This window comes from Rhodamnia argentea, chromosome 8 (genome assembly GCF_020921035.1).
Source record: "Rhodamnia argentea isolate NSW1041297 chromosome 8, ASM2092103v1, whole genome shotgun sequence".
NCBI lineage: Eukaryota > Viridiplantae > Streptophyta > Magnoliopsida > Myrtales > Myrtaceae > Rhodamnia > Rhodamnia argentea.
This window is the reverse complement of record NC_063157.1, coordinates 20671142-20692319: the sequence shown is the minus strand read 5'-3', so window position 1 is coordinate 20692319 and position 21178 is coordinate 20671142. Positions and strand designations below refer to the sequence as shown.

General features: G+C 40.8%; 2 protein-coding genes across 2 annotated transcripts; one reads left to right on the top strand and one right to left on the bottom strand.

The window, feature by feature from the left end:
• Window positions 1-5899: 5899 nt before the first annotated feature.
• Window positions 5900-6859, bottom strand: LOC125316311. The gene has a single exon (XM_048284328.1). The coding sequence runs from the start codon at window positions 6857-6859 to the stop codon at window positions 5900-5902; it is 960 nt and encodes a 319-aa protein (XP_048140285.1).
• A 9557-nt stretch (window positions 6860-16416) lies between these two features.
• LOC115756521 lies at window positions 16417-19858 on the top strand. The gene is made up of 3 exons (XM_030696348.2): window positions 16417-16747; window positions 17101-17393; window positions 17785-19858. The coding sequence occupies exons 1-3, from the start codon at window positions 16549-16551 to the stop codon at window positions 19651-19653; spliced, it is 2361 nt and encodes a 786-aa protein (XP_030552208.2). The 5' UTR covers window positions 16417-16548; the 3' UTR covers window positions 19654-19858.
• The last annotated feature ends 1320 nt before the right edge of the window (window positions 19859-21178 follow it).

Genomic DNA, 21178 nt, shown 5'->3' with positions numbered 1-21178 from the left:
CGAAATACCCTAACATGGACAAATTCACCCCCGTTAAATGCACTTTGTTTGGCTTTGTCCGCTACGGTATGGAGGACACAACCCTGTGCTCCACCCATCCGTGCGATGGATGGTGTCATCGTACAAGAAAAGTTCACGATTTGACATAAATAGGTAAGCCTTAGGGCGGCCAGGCGAAGATCCGACCATGGAGACCATGGGGATAACCCAGTAACAATGATACGGAAAGCAAGTCTTGATCTTACAAAGAAAGGCGATGGCTCGAAGACCTTCGATCCAAGATCGCCTATCTCAAATTGATAAACATGTAACAAATAGAGGGTTAAAACCCCATATTGGTATACCCGTCAACTATCACATATCATTAAATCAACAATTTGATAGTTAAATTTAATGAAAATTAACGGAGGGTAAATTTGTCACATGTGTACCGGTTTAGGGTAAATTTGTCACGTGTGTACCGGTTTAGGGTTTTTTGTGGTCAAAAAAATAATTTGGGGTAAATTTGTCACAAGTGTACCAGTTTGGGGTTTTCCATGGTATTAACCCTTAATATAATTAGTTAGTGTAAAATAGATGCATAAATGTTAGGCATTGATAGTTCGTGAATACATGTCTATAGAACTTCGTGTTCGGATACAGTGGCTATAGCTTCTTAGAATATCATAGTTGAGCTTGACTAATGAGCGAAATTGAATGGCGAAAATTATGAAAACTGGAATATGAGAATCTAGTATGTGCTAGAAGAGCAAGAAGCACTATGAGCTCTTCATCTAGTTATAGAAGAACATGAAGATGGAAATATTGCACGATATAGAAGAGAAAAAGAAGCATTTGCTACATGGAACAAGATGAACTCCATTGCACGCATTATGTTGCAAGGCAGCATGAAGAATGATTTTATGCGTGAGTTTAGGCATTTATGAAAATGCCAAAGTCAAGTGGGAGCCATTAAAAACTAAGTTTGGTTAGACATCGGTCACCAACTTGAGACATATCACTATAAGATTTGACACTTATATGATGCCTCATGGGCAGAATATGAAATCACATTTTGTGGCGTGTGTCAAACATGATAAGTGAACTGTAAGATACATGCCATATTTTGAAGATCGATGAGTAGCAAGTGCAAGCGGTAATATGTTATTTACCTCATAGCTGTGTGCATATGAATATCCACTTAATCCACAATAAAAAGTAAAGACTTTTGATGATGCCATGCAGGATCTTTAACTAGAGTTGGTCTGCCTTCCGGCAGCTAAACTAGATATTGACATTTGCTATGCTGGTTCTAGCTCATATGGGGGTTTGTGCTTCAAACGTAAGCATCAAGGTGGGTTTAAGAAGTGGAAAGGACAAATGAATATGTTCTTTTGGATAAAAATCGAAGTTTAACCAATATTAGAAAGGAAAACGTCCTTTCAAGAAACACATGTCAATAGTGAAGTGCTTTAGTTGTGGTAAGAAGGATTACTTTACTCACAATTGTTATGAGCCAAAGAAGTTAGACATCCTTTGTGCACTTAAGAGTGTTACTTATGTCTACAGTTTAGTCCTTGTAACTGAATTTCATCCTTTGTGGATTGTAGACGTGAGGACCACATATCATGTAGTGAATGATAAAAATGCCTTAGTGGAATTTCAACAGGTTCCACTTGGAGCAAAGTGGATAAATGTAGGAAATAACTCCCGAGTGGAAGTTAAAGGGATTAGCACCTGCCAATTGAATACGCGTGTTGGTCGCACCCTATTCCTACATGATGTATTATATGCTCCAAAAAAATCGACGGAATTTAATGTTCGTGTTAGTTTTGGTTAAACTTGATTTCAGTTTGAACTTTCATAACGATGGTGGTGACTTGTCGTTTGGAATAAGTTATTATGATTCTAGATGGTTTCATTGTGGTGATTGTTAAGTACAATAATGTTCGGACCAAAAAAAAAAAAGTACAATAATGTGAATGTAAATTTTTCCCTCTTTTCATCTTTTGTGATGATATGAATATGTGGCATGTTAGGCAGGGTCATTTTAGCCAATAGCAAATATTTACGTAAGCCAAATATGGCTTATTGGGCAATATTGAAAATGTCGATTTGCCTATTTGTGAGCATGCCTTGTGGGAAAAACAAAGAGGAAACCATTTGGAAAAGAAACAAGAGTTGAGTTCCCTTTGCAATTAATCCATTCGGACATATGTGGTTTAATGAATGTAAGAGGAGGACATGGAGTTGTTTAGGTCTATGAAAGCATATGTTAATTTGCCTATCACCTTTTGAGGTGAAGCTTTATTGATTGATGTCTAGATACTTAACCGTATGCCTTCTAAATCAGTTACTTCTACTCCATATGAGTTGTGGAAAGGTCGATAATAAGATTTGAGTTTTCTTAGACCTTGAGAATCTACTATCTATACTCATAAATTCTCCTACATGTATGGAAAATTAGGCCATAGAGGCAAAAAGAGTATCTTCATGAGATATTGAGAGCACTCAAAAGGGTACGTGGTATAGGTGAACAAGAAAGTAAAAGTGTAACTGAATATCAATCACGAGATGTCGCATTCTTAGTGAATGAATTTTCAAATAAGGGCGAGCTAAATAAAAAAAAAATTTCTCTGTTTCAAATCTTGGATAGTGATAATGATTTTACTAGAGCATCTCATCCAAGTGGGAACAATGTGAGAAGTGAGGAATTTGCTTCGAACTAGTCTCAATTGCAACCACTTGATGTAAAAATGTTGTCATTATCTAATCCGAGTTAGAGCATAATGGAGAATGATGTACTAAGTGTACAATCTCCAATTTGGCGAACAAGTCGCAAAAAGCTTTCTTCGTTGACTCGTCGATGTTTAGACATTGAAGTTAAAAGCTTTTATGGTTGCTCCATAATAAGAGGTTGAGCCAAGAAATGTAAATGAGACTTTGACTTGCCCCGATAAGGAAAAATGGATGTAAGCAATGGAAAAAGAGATGAAGTCAATAGGATCGAATCAAGTTTAGAAACCGATTGATTTTTCACATGGACGTAAGGCCATTGAGAGCAAGTGTGTTCTCAAAATAAAGCCCGAAGCTAATGGCTTGATTGAGAGATATAAGCTCGCCTTGTGATGAAATAGTATAATTAATTCATCTCATTCTGGTGGTGATTAGTATGTATTTTGAATTACATTAAATGGATGTGAAGACCGCTATTCTCAATAGAGAATCGGTAGAAGAAATCTATGTGAAACAACCTATTGGGTTTATTACAGAAGGCCAAGAACAAAACATGTATCGATTTTTGAGATCGATATATGGCCTCAAGTAGTCTTCGATATAATGATATATACTTTTTCGTAATGCCATAGTAGCAAATGATTTTGCAATAACCGATGAGGATAATTACGTATATATCAAAAGATCCAAAGATCAATGAGTGATCTTATCATTATATGTTGATGATATCATTATATGGAGTTTATCGATATAGTCAAGCATTGGTTATGTTCCAATTTTGAAATAAAAGTTATGAGTGAATCTGCATACATTCTTAGAGTTAAGATTTCAAGATATTTTTCAATGAAATTGTGATCTCTTTCACAAGAGACTTATATAGATGAAGTCATTGAATGATTTCGTATGCAAGATTGTAAACCCAAAGATACTCCTATTGCAAGAGGTGAATGCCTAATCCACGTAACAGGTCCTAAGACTCCACAAGCGATTGAAGAAATGGAAAGTGCTATGTATGCTAGTGCTGTTGGAAGCTTAATGTACGCTATGAAGTGTACTAGACCTAATATTTGTTATGCAGTTGGAATGGTAAGTGTATCGGTCCAATCTAGGTCAAGCACATTGGATTGCCGTCAAGAGATTCTTGAGGTATCCGAAAAGTACTGCTGATTTTTTGCTGAGTTATCAAAGTAGAGATCCGCACTTTGAAGGCTACACCGATGTTGAATGAGGAAGAGGTTTAGATAAGAGGAAATCTACCTCTATGATTGCATTCTTACTTAGCAATGGCGCCATATCATGGAGTAGTAAGAAGCAAACGTGTATAGCCTTATCCATGATAAAAAATTGATCTCGTGATGTTATCGGCGGTGGTATGAGAAAATATTTGACTTAAGAGATGTTTGGATCAATGAGGTGTTACTAAGGATGCTATAAGTCCAATTATTGGTTAATTGTGATAGTCAAGTAGCAAGAGCCTACACTAAGGATCCACTGCAAGATCAAATATATAGTCATGAAATATAATTTTGTGAAAGACATGATTGTACGAAAAGATATGAACACACAGTACATATCTACGCATAGATTAATAGCAGATCCTATGAAGAAGTCAATTCCTAGAGATGTTTTTTCCTTAGTTATGTGTTGACAAATGGATTAGTTCCCTACATTAAAATCTCTAGAAAGTGTGTAGAAACGAGAGTATTAGATATTTATATTTCCCAAAGTTCACAGCTAATGGTATATGTTATCATTATTGATGCCTATGAGTTTGTATGACATTTATGCATATTAATGCTTAGTGCATTGTTTGATAAGGTATGTTGGACAGATGGAGATTAGCCTACTCACACGGGTAATCGTCTCTATTTACTTTGCGATAAATAGAGATGAGACAATTTTAAGCTCATTATCTAGGTGATAATTGAGAGCTCGAGCTTAAAATATAAATGTCACCTTGACAGAGTGTCAAGATGAGGTCATAATATTTATTATGTCCGAAAGAGAAATAACCCACATATTTCACTTTATCCGTCTTTAATGCCAGATGTGAGTTCTGATGGATTCTTTTAAAGTGAGTAGATTTGTGAACTCAAATTAGACATTGAGTATGTCCGAACTATCATCCGTACGGTATTAAGAGAAAAGACATACGCTCCATGGGAAAGGAGAGAATACCGTAATACGTATTTCATATTACGTATGCATGAGCCGACCAAAAAGAGTTTGGTAAGAGTTTTGATCTCAACTCTACAGCCGTGTGAGACTCTTGAGGATAAAAGTTCCTCAATTTAGTCCCATCACGACTCTTACTTATTCTCAAGATTTCTTTTTTCGGTGTTCGCTATCTTAGGGTGTTACCAATGGTCATGAGATTGATTCGATCTAATGGGACATTTCTAGAAAAGCAAGCTGAATTGAGATTGAGAGGTTTAAGGGAAGAGGAAGATCAATTTATTTTGAAGTCACATTCAATCTTTGTATTCACAGTTCGACCAATTATGATTATTTGAGTTTAGTCATGATTGTGAATACAATGTATTGTATTTGAGTACTAAAAGAGATCTAGAGAAATATGATGTAAATATGATTGATTGATCTAGGGTACCGCATACTAGATCTACTTTGAATTAATATGCCTATTTTGAGATGTTATATACTCCTAACGGATGTATGGCAACGAGCTCTCGCAGTATGCTGATCGCACGTATTATTTGTTGATATGAACTTTGCAGAAAAGAGAGAGTTATGTTTAACCTTTTATGGGCAAGTGAGAGTTATAGGTAGCCCATCATGGGTGAGTGGGAGATGTTGGATTTTATGGGGTGTACAGTAAGTACCGTGGTCCGCCCATGTAGGCTACCACACCCCTTATAATATTAGATAACTGCTAAAGGCAGTTACTCATTTTTGAACGTGAATAAGGATCACATTTTTTCATTCTCTTGTATAGAGTCGCCGCAGACGCTCAATGAACAAGAGAAGAAGAAAACATCAATAAATCTCTCTCGGTTGTCAAACGGACGAAGGACTCTCTCGAGGCTGCATTGTGTACATTTAATCCGTGAAAACCCGAGGTGCATTCGTTACGTGATGCATTTCTCCGATCGGTGATTCAAGATTGATTTTAGGGCTTGTTAATTCCGTGTAATCCGCTGCGTATGTTAATCGAGATCGTTTCCCATCAGATCAGATCACCCAACTTTTCGCTGTATTTTTCCACTCGTCGAGACTTCAAGTCATCAAGAAATTCTCCCAGAGGGATGAGACCAAGGATTTCCTCAATCAATTTTGGCCACTTTCTCAACCGAGCATTTATCAGTTTCTCAATCCATTTTGGCCACCTTCTCAGTCGAGAGTCTATCAAATTGTACTGGGAGACAGATTTAGACCATCTATCACTAAGTCTATTCAATGCAAGTGGTGAACCTTCAGACTTGAATTTGAGGAGGAACTCGACGAAGATGCTTCCTTGAAGCGAATTTCCAGGATGTTGCTCAGATGTCCCCATTTTTGCGATTGTCCAGTCAAGGAAAACGAGCATACCAAGGATCGCAACTTCCACGCAAATAGCTCCAAGGAGCAAGGCGTATGTAATCTGCACATCATGTTCGTGGAAACCATGCTTGTTCAGGACATGGAAACTCGCAAAAGCAGCAACAATGCAGCCAACTGAGATAGCTCGGTAAATGTAACCTGATGGACAGTGAACAATGGCAGCCTTGGTATAAAGATGATCATAGAAGAAGTTCAGCTCAGCCTCGATGACCGGAAAAGCATCCTTTGCTGTTATGCTGCTGAAGAATCCCATGCTATTTTCGCGTTCATCGAAGCTGAAGATGAGATCCACAAGGAGGCCTTTGAACATTTCGTAGTAAGAGAAGGCCTCTTTTATCACTGTTCTCTCGTCCAAAATTTTCTCACCTTCCGATCTCACACGGGGGGAATGATGTCGGGCCATCGGCAACGATGCTATCAAAGGTTGGATATTAGCATCCTCCCGAGCAATGCATTCTTCCATGATCTCGGCATAGTTCGGCCCAGCATCAGCAGGTGGGAGCAAGGAACCGCGGAGTGTACCGAAGCTATTAAGATAGAGAGCACGCGTTCGCGCTATATACTTAATGCTTCCTCCAATAAACATGAGGATGGCGGGGACGATTAGGTTGTTATTTAGGGGGGGATTGGTAAAACACAGCATGCCGTGACTAGATGGAATAAGAGATTAAGCAAGTGCCTAGCCCACAGCTCATTATCTGCGAGCGAGAAAGCGGTTATGGTTTATGGTCCTCCGAGGTGTAGCGGGAGAAATGGAGCCCAGAAAGCCAAAAGCTCACCATGTGCATGAGCCTCGGAGTCTGAAGTACCGCCATTGATCTGGGCTTTGGAAATGAGTCCAAAGGCATAGACGGCAACCGCGTCGGCAACCAAGTAAGCTGACCACAAGAGAATCGTGATCCACCAGGCTGACCGCCTCTTCCGGATGGGCGCGAAAAAGATGAGAAAGACTTGCAGGAATAGGCTGGCTAGGATCGCCACTCGGAGATTGATTCTCATCCATAAATTCTGGACTATTGCAAGAATTTCTGTGCTTCCCATTTGATCCTCGCTCTCTCACCGGATCCTGGAAGGAAATGTTTTCATCAGCATGAGTATTACAGAAGGGCAACGATGCGTGAGTGCATAAATATGCAAACCGGAGAGCATAGTACCAGAGAAAGGTGACTGCTGGGGGCAGAGGAGTCGATAATAACTTGAATTTTTTTCTGACAAAATCCGATAGGAATGGATGTCTTACTTCATGCGACCGAGCGTCAAAGCAATGCGGAGTTGTAAAAGGAGTTTAGAAGCGAAAGGACTCGTGCTGAGGTCAGTGCGGAGTAGGAGTCGTCGGCGGGAAACTCGTGGAATGTAAATCAAAGGCATGACAACCAGAGCGCTTTGGCTGTTGTTGGGGATGCTAATTAAATTTTTAATCACACTTTAGCCTTGCTTTGGCCGTCGTTAAGGATGTATATTATATATTTAATCACACTTTAGCCTTTCTTCTTTATCTTTAACCTCCCTTCTCATCCAAGCCTGTCCTCAGGAGATGGTTTTCTCGTTGAACGTGAATTGTAGGCATGAAAACCAGTGCGCTTTGGCTGTTGTTAGGGGTGCAAATCATATTTTTAATCACACTTTAGCCTTGCTTTGGCTATTGTTGGGGATGCAAATTATATTTTTAATCGCACTGTAGCCTTTCTTCTTTATCTTAGACCTCTGTGTTCTCATTCAAGCATCGTCATGGCAAGGGGGTGTCAACAGGCCGGATCCCAGCCCGGCCCGAAATTATACAATACCCAGTTGGCCCAGCCCGACCCGAATTACACATGACCCAAATCTTCGAGTCGGACCGGGCTAGGCTGGGTCAGCTTTTTTTTATAAAGAAACTTAGTTAAAGGTGAAAACTGCCAAAAAGATTCTTATACTCGATTGTAAAAAATGTAGTTTTTCACTTTTCTTAAGCTACCTTTCATCACCGAGGTAATTGAGGATTAAAAGAAAGATCAGCAGAAGCTCAAGTTCTAGATCCGCAAAAAATTGTTTCACATATCAACAAGACACTGCAGAATGACCTCCATCAACTTGTCTCTTGAAGCAAATTTGCCAGGAAGCCACCAAAAATATTCAAAGTTTGCTGCCAGCAATTTCTTGGTTACTTTGCCAATCCTAAATGTGTATTGTCCCGTTATTGCAACATCCCCAGCGGAGACAGCACTCAATCACAAAACATAGCTTAGGAGAGATTAAACAATGGACTTAAAATGTCATGTTGCAAATGATGTAAACGATGAACATTTGCATGAAGCCCCGGTACAAATGGACAGAAAATGAGATTCGTGTGTAGTGTTTCAACCTAAAAGCAAGCAAGAATTATCAAAGAGATCAAGTGCATCAAATGGAGCATTCAAGCACGAGAGAAAGGTGTCAAATAGATAAGATGCAGAGAGCCAAAAGGCTTAGTGTACATGAGTGTAAAGAAAGTGCGACGGTCTTGAGCATAATATCCCATTTCAGCCATTTCATAAGTAGAGAAGAGCCTTTACCAGAATCATACCCTCTTCATCCTTCTTCTTCTTGAGTTTGCTTCCTCAATCGAGTTTGAACCGGTGAAACTTTCCTTATAGGTTTTGGAAAATTTCGCTTCACGAGCTCAGATTACAGCGGAATTCTCCAAACTAACGGAGCCAAGGGAAAGAAGGAGAGAGTTAGGTGTACGAGAGGTGCCATGATTGAGCTACAGTGTCACATAGCAGTCATGTCGTTCCACCACGCATGCCAAATAGTCAAAATTGAAACATCCTTATCATCAGTCAAGAGCAGTTGCATCCCTAACGTACCATTGAAGGCCACAACCACAAGACATGGCACGTTAAACAGAGAAACAAACATCCTTACATAGTTCTTACTTTTGGATTCAAATCTCACAAAAGGAAACCACACGAATGAATCAAAAGTGCTCATTATGACTAGATATGTGAGCAAACAAAGGCATTTCGAGGTTCCCGAGAGGTGATCGAATTGATTCATGCTGGGAAATTTTACAAAATTTCGCTTGGCGCATTTTTCACAAACAGCTGGCAGACACTTCAATCAAGAGGTATAGACGTGAGAATGAAACAACGATTTTTCCCCCAACAAGTCGTCAATAGCAAGGCTTCTACTGCGGGCGAACTTTCAGTTCAAATATGTTCAGGAAACTTGATATCATAATCATTAGACTATGAGGACTAGTGCTTGAGGCAAATCGTTCGGTTTGGAAAAACAACGATCTGCGTTTTCTCTTAATTGCAGAAAGAAATCCTCCGCCAGGTCGTCATCGTTGAGGTCCCTCGCGAGCTGCTCCCTCGGTTCCTGCCGTGCGTCGTCGAGCGTCGTCGGCCGTAGTCGAGCAAATTTTTGGACGACGGTGTTCTAATTATTGGAGGCGCGCATATTAGGGTGGGCATTGTTGATTTGGGGCAATTTTCCCCAGAAACCAACGTAAGGAAAATTAAAATAAAAAAAAAACACAAAGTCCGATATCCATGTCTAGTCCGACCACATAGGAAAGCCGGCATTGATTAAGTATGCACGTAAGCATTTTTCAAGCTAGATTGATTAGGAGGATCGAATCGACAAATCCTAAAAATATTTAGGATTGAATTAGCAAAATTAAAAGATCTAGGATTAAGTTAGTAAAAGTGCAAATGTTTAGGACTTTTTGGCAATCTTCCACCAACAATTCCATCTAGATTAGTGAAATCGGAGAAGACCCCGATTGGAACGATGTTGCAACGAGCTGGACCATCTCGGATAGCTAGCTCACCGATTCAACCAATCAGGTTGTGTTTGTGAATTCTTGTGCAGCGGTGAATGTTGTAAGTAGTGTTGGTCTCTTGATAAGATCCACGCTTATGGTGAAATTCAATCGGCAACTTGGACTTGAAAGATCTCTATGGCGATCGAGCCCCCGGCCGTGGAAGAGTAGCGATTATTAACCGGTTAAGAAAACCCTTTCGGCCAAAATACACTATGTGCTACGTCCTCCATACAAGGGAAGAGAACAAGAGGTGTTATATGCATAGTCATTCTTTTGTTTGTGCAACAACTTTCTATTCAAAAGTGACAATCCTCAGATTTCAGTCCAATGTGAACTTTTAAGTTGTTCAATATGGTCCTCGAACTTTATCTTAACTTACAATATAGCCTCTAAACTTTTAATTTGTCGTCCTTAAACTTTTAATACATGTCCAATCTAGTTTAGAATCACATAAACGATGTGGGTCGGTGAAATAGAATCAACATGTAAGTATGGACCATAGGAACTAGGAAGAAGCTAAGACGGGTATAAATGGGAAGGCATCCACTCGTTTGTTTCATCCAATGTGTTATTTTCATTTGAACCAAAAATAATTGTATATAAACTTTCTCAACGAATGTTGGGATAGGAGTACGAACAATGAACATGTCCTCCCCCACCTCTACTTTTCAAATGGGATGATATCGACTATCGTTAGTGTTAGATTTGGAGAAGTGAATAATGGAATGCTGCAATTACAATTAGGCACAAGGCCGATATAAATATACATACAAAGAAGGGTATAAAAGTAAATACATATACTAAAGGAAAAACCCTACTCCTAATATATCTAACACCCCCCTCAAACCGAAGGTGGGTCAACCAATGAGAGTTTGGAAAGAAGAGTAGCAAATCGTTGTGATGTAAGAGATTTGGTGAATAAGTCGGCAAGTTGGGCTGCAGAAGCTACAAAGGGAAGAGAAATGATACGTGTTTAGAGCTGATGATGCGTGATATGACAATCAATGTCGATGTGCTTGGTACGCTCATGAAAGATCGGATTTGTAGCAATGTGAATAGCACTCTTATTGTCACAATGAAGAGGAATGGGATTAGAGGAGGCAACACCAAGATCGGCAAGGAGACGTCGAAGCCAAATAATCTCAACCGTAGTGTCGGCTATAGCACGATACTCGGACTCAATAGAAGAGCGAGACACGACGGTTGCTTCTTAGCACGCCAAGAAATCAGAGAATCACCTAGAAAGACACAAAATCCCGTAATGGACTTGCGGTCGGTAACATCCGAAGCCCAATCAGCATCAGAGTAAGCACGAAGAGAAAGTGAGGAAGTTGATGGGAGAAAGACTGAGCGTGTCAGAGTACAACGAAGATATCGCAGAATGCGGAGTACAAAAGCATAATGAATAGTACGAGGAGCCACTACAAATTGACTAACAAGGTGAACAGCATAGGCGATATCGGGACGAGTAGTTGTAAGATAGACAAGATCGCCAACAAGAGCTTGGTAGCGAGTAACATCAAGCAAAGGCTCACCATCATCCGGACGAAGTCGTAAATGAAGTTCAATAGGAGTAGCCGTAGTACGAGTATCAGACAACTCAACATGAGCCGAAATGTCGGCGATGTACTTCGGCCGGGAGAGAAGAATACCACGTCGATTGCGAGCAACCTCAATACCGAGAAAATAACGTAAGAAACCTAGATCCTTCATAACAAACTGACGGTGAAGATGTTGCTTAGTATAAGCAATATGAGCATAGTCATCCCCGATAATAATCATATCATCAACATATAGTAGCAGAATAGTACAACCGAAAGGAGAAGTGTGGATGAACATAGCATGATCATTCTCACTCTGAATAAAACCAGCTGACCAAACAACATCTGCAAAACGTTCAAACCAAGCTCGAGGAGCCCGTTTGAGACCATAAAGAGCCCGACGAAGACGACAAACCCGACCGGGAGAATGAGCTAGACCAGGAGGTGGATGCATATAGAGTTCCTCATGAAGGACTCCATGAAGAAAAGCATTCTTCACATCAAGCTGAAAAAAAGGCCAATTACGAATAGATGCGACTGCAAGAAGAGTACGAACGTAAGCCATTTTGGCAACATGAGCAAAGGTCTCCTCATAATCAATCCCATACTCCTTATCAAAACCACGTGCAACGAGACGCGCTTTATAGCGCTTAATACTACCATTAGAGTGAGTCTTGATTTTATAGATCCAACGACAAGATATCAAGGACTTTCCTGGTGGAAGAGGCACAAGATCCCACGTACCCGTGCGTTCAAGAGCGGACAATGCCTCGGACATAGCATCACGCCATTCGGCATATTGTACGGCCATACGATAATGTGATGGTTCCTGTAAAGTATGGACAGCAGCCATAAAGGAACCAAACTCATCAGAATAACTTGTAGTAGCCACGTACCTAGCCGGAGGACGGCGATCTCGCGGAGGATTCCGCCGAGGGGAAAGAGGGCAAGAATTGTCAAGCGGCGTCGAAGTGGCATGTGAAGTAGACGAGGAATGAGGCATAACAGGAGAAGGTGGTGGCACTGGGTCTAACGGAGAAGATATAATAGGAAGAACAAGAGATGAATTAAGAGGAAAATCCATAAAAATAGATGGGGCTGATTGTGAAGAAGTAGAGGTAGCAGAAAAGAACGGTAGATGCTCAAAGAATTGAACACTACAAGAGATAAGAATACGTCGTGAAGAAGGATTATAGCACCCGTAGCCTTTATATTACGTGTTGTAGCCCAAGAAAGCACACCGAACCGACCTTGCGGAGAGTTTGGTATGCTCATGGGATGGAAGAAGCACATAACACGTATAGCCAAAAACACGAAGTTGGTGATAAGTGGGTGGTTTCGAGAAAAGACGTTGGTAAGGGGTGGCTTTGGAGAGGACAAGAGAAAGAAGTCGATTTATGAGATAGACAGCAGTAGAAAGTGATTCGGCCCAAAATTCAGGAGGAACAGAATTGGACAACAAGAGAGCACGAGTAGTATCTAGAATATGACGATGTTTTCGCTCAGCAAGACCATTTTGAGCAGGAACACCGGGACAAGACAAGCGAGGTAAGGTTCCCTGAGAAGTTAAGAAAGAACGAAAAGCAGTAGAAAGATATTCCCCACCCGAATCAGAACGAAAAACTTTAATAGTTTTAGAGAATTGAGTAGAGATCATGGCAGTAAAGTTTTTATAGATAGAGAGAAATTCATCACGAGAGCGCATGAAATAAACCCGGGTATAACGAGAATAATCATCAATATCGATACATAATACTTGAATCCACTTTTAGAAATTTGGGGGGCGGGACCCCAAACATCTAAATGTACTAAATCAAAACAAGAAGTGGAAACAGAAGAACTAATAGGAAAAGGAGGTGCAGATTGTTTAGCTAAAGGACAACTAGTATAAGGACGCATAACAGTAGATGAAATAGGCCCAAGTACACCTGGCCGACGCAGAAAAGACAAACGAGAAGCGGATATATAACCTAAACGCTGGTGCCAACAATCAAGGTCGAAGATAGCGAGAACATGTTGAGGTGAGGGAAGTCGGGGATGCTGCATTGTATATAATCCTCCATGTCTACTACCCCCGCCAATCGTCCGGCCACTCGTACGATCCTGTACAACACAATAATCAACAAGAAATGTCACCATATAACCCATATCAGCAAGTTGTCCAACGGATAAAAGATTCGGGGCTAAATTCGGTATATGCAACACATTAGGCACATTAAAACCGCCAGGGATAGTAAGATGACCTTGCATAGTAGCAGTAATAGAGGATCCATCAACCGTAAAGAACCCTTGTGGATTTTTGAGTGTAGTCTGCTTAGTGAGATGATGAGTAGAGGCGATCATGTGATGAGCGGCCCCAGAGTCAAGAATCCAAGAAGAACTATCACACGAGGATTGCGCGGCAGCAACAGTAGCAATAGTAGAGGATACACTAGAAGAACCAAGATGAAGCCGAGCTAAACGAGAAAGCCGAGCCTCAATATTAGCAAGACGATCATCCGAAGATGAGGATGGAGTGGCACGAACCGCGAATGGAGAAGAGACAGGTGCAACGGAGCGTGAGGTTGCATTGGGAAGATCACGCATCTTCAGAAAGCATCGATCCTCAGCATGTCCATTTTGTTTACAGAAGTTACAATAAAAACGTGAACCTCGCCGAGAAGGGGCATGCTGGGAGCCACACACGTAACTACGGCGAGAACCACGTTGAGAACTACGATGAGAATAGCCGGATTGAAAACCACATTGAGAGGAGATAGATTGAACACCACGCCGAGAGGAGCCAGACCGGAAATCGAGCCGTGGGGTGGCCAATATTACAGAGGGATCTAGAGATGGAGGAGCACCAAGAATTACTCGTCTGGTTTCCTCGGCCTGAAGTTCTTTGACTGCATCTAAAAGAGATGGTGCGGGATAACGATAGAGAATCTGACTCCGAACTCCCTCAAATTCCGGTGAAAGTTGCATCAAGAATTCGTAAAGACGATTCTTGTTCTGATCTTCAAGTTTAAATGCAACACAAGTAATGCAACTAGCACACGTGGGACATGCTGGACGAGCCAATACATCAAGTTGAGACCAAAGAGATGTCATATAATTATAAAATTCACGAATTGATCGCGTGCCCTGAGTGGCACGACGAAGTTCCCGCATAAGGCGATAAACACGAACGAACCCGTTTGCATAAACATCTCAAAGCAATTTGATCCCATAACTGTTTTGCACCAACAATCCGAGTAAATTGGGGGCGAAGATCGGGGCTAATAGAACCAAATAATATGGCCCATGCTTTCCGATCAGCAACATGCCAAACCCTAATTTCAGATTCGCGTCGCGTAATCCGATCAGCACTAGGTTTAGGGTCAGCAGTATCGGACAAAGATGTAGGACAAGAACGAGTACCATCAACATGCTCATATAAATCACGATAAACAAGAGCAGCCATCACCGAGGGTTTCCAAATAACATAATTAGAGTCATCCAACTTAACATCAATGCGATCAATCCGATCACTACCAGCCATTAATTCCGAGATCACTAAATCAAAGTGTAAGCAAATATATATATGAGTGAAGAAGATAGAACCCGAGATCGATCGCAAGAACAAGGCGAAAGATGAAGAAGATCGGGCGAGACAAAGTTGGACAATCGCGAAGCTATACCGATGAAGACAACGTGGCCGGCGTGAAAAACGAAGGCGCAATGAAGAAGGCGATCGAAAAAAAATTTCTCGGGGGCACTGCCCCCGAACCCCCAGCCCACTCACCGGCAAGCGGGATCGCCGTAGTCGTTGATTAGTGTACAATACTCACAAAGAAAGCAAACCCTAGCTCTGATACCATGTTAGATTTGGAGAAGTGAATAATGGAATGCTGCAATTACAATTAAGCACAAGGCCGATATAAATATACATATAAAGAAGGGTATAAAAGTAAATACATATACTAAAGGAAAAACCCTACTCCTAATATATCTAACAATTAGGAGTGTGACATGATTATGACATTCGACATGAATAATTTACAAAATAGGAACCATGCTAGCATTAAATAAGTTCAAAACACAGCAAATTGTGTTCATTAGATAAGATGCACGTTTGTTTTTCTTTTTGCATGGAAAAGAGCACACACTTTGCATGCAGAATAAAATAAAATAAAATAAAATCTTAAATTCAGAAATAGATGTGTCCTCCTTTTATTTTAAGAAATTGGGTCTACTTAGGGGACATAGACTTAAATTTTTGTAAAATAAGAGAGATTCAATTTGATGAAAATAAGGAAAGTTCAAACTTAAAGATTGAAAAGTGTTAGCGATTTGAGACAAGGTAGGATATTCCGAGCACATAATGGAACATACTTCGTGAGCAAACCCACTTAACTCCATTATCTAACCTGTTTTTGGTGACCGGAGTTAATCTAGCAAATTAATTAGAAATGTTGTAAATAAAACCAATGGTTATTGTTAGGTCTTTCCCTAGCATTCACCGTTGGACTTTCTTGTTGATTCAAGGAAGTCGTGAATAATTTATTGGATTTCCCTAGCAATGTTGCAATCATTCGATCGTGTTTGTCTTATGCAATTTGGAATTGTAATCGTTATCTGTTGATTTGGTTTGAAAGGATAACGAAACTTTTAATTAATTTACTGGATTAACTATGATACGGAAAAAAAGGAAAAAAAAGGAGGTTCATGGACGATTTTCCCGAGGAAATATTAGGACTTGCTTTCCTTTTTATTTTTATCGCAATTTTAACCGAAATTTATTTTTCAGTCAATATATATATATATTGAGAAATCTGAGATCACTAGACGTCCATTGCACGCTCCGTCCTCCACTCCTCCTCCTCCTGCTGCTCCCTGCGTGCCGTCCCCAACAATTCCATCCAGATTGTCGAAATCGCGACCACCACCGGGTGATTTCATCGCTTCCCAGTTGAGGAATCGATCATGGGGTCGATCGCCGGAGAAGACGCCGATTGGAACGGCGTCGCAACGAGCTGGGCCATCTCAGCCGGCCGTCTCGCCGGTTCAGTGACCGTCGAATCGCCTCTTTCTCCGATCGATGATAGCGTGGTCGGCTCAGCTACTAAAACTCCTCTCGTTCTGCGCCCTCCCTCGCCAGATCGCGGCCCCTGCGAGATCACTAGTAAGTTTTCGACTCACTCGTCGCTATCTCAGTGCTGGTGTTTGCATCGTTTTCGTGCAGTAAGTAAATAGTTAATTATGACTATATGAGATAAGATGCAGTCGCTCTGTCGCGAGGTTTTTCCAAGTTTTATCATTTGTTGCGTTCGAATTCCTTTGTCCTTGATTAAACATACGAGCCGGACAATCGATTAGTAGCTTAAGTAACGTTCGAGTGGTTCTTGTTAATGTGATGTAGCGGTTTATGTGTCCTTTTCAACTCGATTGCCCGAACATTGTTTGCTTAACCCTTGAAGAGAATTATTTCGGTGCCTTAGTTACGGTTATGAATTACAAAGAATTCGTTTACTGCAGTTTGTTTCACTCGGAGACACGAGGTGCGCCAAGTTTATGTCCGAAGCACAGCTCGAGTTTATGAGATATACTACGCCCCCAAGCAGCAGACGGGCAATGAGTATCTCTGTACAGTTCGATGCGGCATTGCCGACTGGGACGAAGCTTCTGTCGATGAGTTTGCTGAACAAAGATCCAAAAGTGAGATTAATTTGAATGCTGGTGAAGACGACTGGGTTGAAGTGAAGGTGCCCAGTTCTTCATTTGAAGCTAACAGAAATGTCGCTACGTCTTTGAAGTCCTCTGTCAAAATGGTAATAGATTCACTCTCTTGCGTACCTAGATATTGCTGCCTTTCCCGTCTTATCTTATTGCCTCATATCCTATAGACTATAGTTGATTCTGAGTTATGCGCCTGTCATATTTGTTGAGACCTCAAGGTAATTCACAGTTGTTGCTTTGTGCGGTGGGCAAGACATATGTAGGGCCTGTGCTTATGAGATTGTAAATGGATCCAAATTTGGAAATAGGATGCAGCTTTAAATTTGAAAAAGGAAATGAACAGAAAAAAATGGAGGGAATGTTGTCAACGTATCAGAGGAAGAGTTGGCTAGACTTGCTTAAATTATATAACATTGTTGAAAACAATCACAATTTTATTTTTCTCCTTTGCTCTTCTTTTCTGATGCTGGTTAAATCCTGCAGGATTTTTACGAGGCAACAGCTGAGATTACTGATGCAGACCCCTGCACATCTCTCACGATTCGTCTGCTCTCAGTTCAAAGTGGAGATTGCGTATATATAGGCGAAATCTATGTGTTTGCAGAGCCTGTTGAATCTAATTTTGAAGATGAGGACAGGCAATTGGGAACTGCAGCTGGAACTTCACTTATGGCTATGCTTGTGCCCAGCATCCTGCAGTTATCTAAAATGAAAAACGCTGGCCAAGCACAGGATAAGGATGCTTCTGCCATGAGGGATATCCAAAATTTCCCACCTGCTGGTTCAGAGACAACAGAACCCGATCTGAGTTCGAAAGTAACTGTAACAGCCGATGTTGCAAATAGAGACGCACGTGTTACCGGCTTTTCCGATACTCAGCATATGGATAGGGTTATTTCTGAACCAGCTCAGGAAACTGTACGAGAAACAGATACTGATTGGCAGCAGGATGTTTCTTACAGACGTTTTGAACATGTCCTAGAACAGCTCATTTCTCGAGTTAGCAGAATAGAAAGTCTCTGCTTGAGATTTGAAGAAAATTTGATTAAGCCTATTAGCAGCATCGAAGCGAGGCTGCAACGGGTAGAGGAGCAACTTGAAGTGATTAACCACAAAGTGGTGAGTTCAGGAATGCAGACCTGCAAGAGATTTTCAGCCCCAGAATGTTGCTTTAGTGAGTCAAATATCACTTCCTTGTATGAAAGTAATAATGAAGAATGTCATTCTGATAGGGATTCTTTAGATATATTACCCATTCCACATGATGATTCCTGTGACACTGTGAGTACCTCCCAATTGCTGCCAAATCTTACCATTTCGGCTCCAGACTTTCCACATGGAGAGGATGACGAGGAAAGCCACGTATTGTTACAGCAAGTTCCTGACTCTCCAAAGGAAAAACCTAGACCTGCATTGTCAATAGATGATGCCTTAGCATCTGCCCTTGCTGGGTTTGCATCTTCTATTACGAGTTGCCCTCCAAATTATACACAGTCACTGGCTGTCAAGGCTCCCGAGTTCTCAAGTGAAGATGAGGAAAACTTTGATGAGAGAATTTCACCCGACATACCATTTGATGGAGCACAAAATTCTGTCTGCTTGACTGATGGGATGGAGTTTGCAATGGATTCAATTTCTTCTGTGTTACCTTCTGGTGATGGTGAGAACAATACTGATAGAACTGGAATTAGAAATTATGGTTGCTCTGAGAAAATTGGTGAGGAAAGTGACTATCAGCTGTCTTTTGATAAAAGAAAATGGTATGTACTTGTTACAGGCGATGACCATGAGAGAGATCAGAGAAATGTACCCGAAGAAGCCAGCAGCAAAGTAAGATGTGTCCTTGCTGGTGAAGATACTGATGTTAAAGATGAGACAGCTCGGGAACAAATTGATGGTAGCCCTCGTCTTGTGAAGGAAGTGGAATCTGTTGATTGCATCAGAGCTTTTGAAGCTGCAAATGGAAAGTCTGATGGGGGCATTCTGCATGATATTCTCAAATCTTCACAGGCTGCTTGTGCCGTGGACTTCAAGACCCCAATTTTGGATGTGAAATTCATACCTCAAGAAAAATCCGATTCCCAATATCTCCTTAAAGCTCTGTGGAATGAAATGCCGGGATCAAATGTTACTCTTCCCTGTGATGACAAGAGCTGTGATTCATATGGTGAGCAAGATGACTTGATTGCAGTGGACAATGCTGAGTCGCGGGACCATGCAGCAAGCTGTTGTTTCACGGTTGATTTTGACTATTGCGGTTTGCTAGATTCGCCTGTCAGCGAGGATGCTGAGAAACTGCAGGATAATTTGGCGAGCAGCCACAATGTGCTAGCGAGTGACAGCCTTATTTGAGAATAACGGTGCTTTTATCAGCTTAATGTTAGTATATGTGTGTACATACATGCCTTCGAGGATACTCATCTTGCTGTACTTAACCCATCTTCTCATTACGTTTCTCTTGGTAAAACTGCAACTTTCAATTGCTAAAGCTCTAGATATGTATTTACATTAACTACGACTGCATTTAGCTATTATATTTCAACTGCATGTTAAGGCTCTTGTCTGTCAGCTCTGCTGTTTATGTAAATTAGCTTCGGGTGGTGGGAGGGAAAACTTGGAGGTGCATGTCATATGATAATCCTAAAGATTAGTCGGTATGTAGAGGAGGTGGAGTAGACTAGGAAAATCTTATTACAAGACCATAAAATCACGGCGAACAAAACCAGGGAACTGCGGGGAAACGATGGTCTTCAATAGCCCATATTGACCTCTGTGAGAACTTCATGACATGACGGTTGATTCTTACTCAGATGGCAGAGGGATCATCTGAGTATTTAAGCTGTCCAAGACGAATTAGGCAAGCCTGAACTGGAATCCTAGACAGAATTCCTAATGAGTGAGGATCCTAATAACCTAACTTGGCCATTAACTTGGGAAGGCCAGCGACAAAGGCCTGCGGCCTTGCTGGTAAAGAAATTGAGGGAGAGGTTAGAGAGTACCAGGTCGGAGGTTCAATAGCACTGCACACACATGTAGATAGTAGAGATGAGCAAGACTTAAAAAAAAAAAAATAGTAGAGATGAGCAAGACTTAAAAAAAAAAAATAGTAGAGATGAGCAAGACTTAAAAAAAAAAAAAGAAAAGGAAAGTCCCCACCCAGTAAATTCATGTTCAAATACATGGGCGCTCACAGTGGAAGCTCGATGATACGCTCAAAAGAATGGATTATATGTATACGTGGTTATTATATATCAACTGTTTACAAGCAGCTTTAACAAAGCGCCTTGCCCAATGTCTACCTTATGAATTCGACGAGCTCTTGTTATCGGAGAAAACACTGCCCTGTGGGGGTGTTAAGTCATGTCTGATGATGTCATGTTCATTTAAAAATGACAGTTTTCTCGGAAGGGATAAGTGCACTGAAAGACCTAAAACTTGCTATGACAGTGTAATCGAATCCTAAAACTTTCAAAAAGTTCAATCAAATCCTAAAACTTATCACGAAAGTGTACTCGAGTCCTAAAACTTTCAAAATATACAATCAACTCCTAAAACCTATCACGAAAATGCAATCGAGTCCTAAAACTTACAAAAACTGCAATCAATATGAGGAATTTTAGGACTTGATGCACTTTTATGATAAGTTTTATAACTCGGTTGTGCTTTTCAGAAAGTTTTAGGATGCTCTTTTGAAAGGTTTTAGGATTCAATTGTATTTTCGTGACGAGTTTTTGTACTTCCAATGCACTTATCCCTTCTCCAAATGGCCCTGTGCTCAGATGGTGAAATGAAGCTTGAAATTGAAAACCATGCCTCAACTGAGTGAACTAAGGGAAAATCCTGCTGGTGCTGTTATTGTGTCCCTGTCTGGGAGTAG

What these genes read in the sequence shown, in the direction of transcription:
- LOC115756521 (XM_030696348.2), top strand. Translation starts at nt 16,549, where the DNA reads ATGGGGTCGATCGCCGGAGAAGACGCCGATTGGAACGGCGTCGCAACG. An exon ending in CGGCCCCTGCGAGATCACTA is followed by an intron (nt 16,748 to 17,100) that starts GTAAGTTTTCGA and finishes CGTTTACTGCAG; the next exon opens with TTTGTTTCACTCGGAGACAC. An exon ending in TGAAGTCCTCTGTCAAAATG is followed by an intron (nt 17,394 to 17,784) that starts GTAATAGATTCA and finishes TAAATCCTGCAG; the next exon opens with GATTTTTACGAGGCAACAGC.
- LOC125316311 (XM_048284328.1), bottom strand. Translation starts at nt 6,859, where the DNA reads ATGTTTATTGGAGGAAGCATTAAGTATATAGCGCGAACGCGTGCTCTC.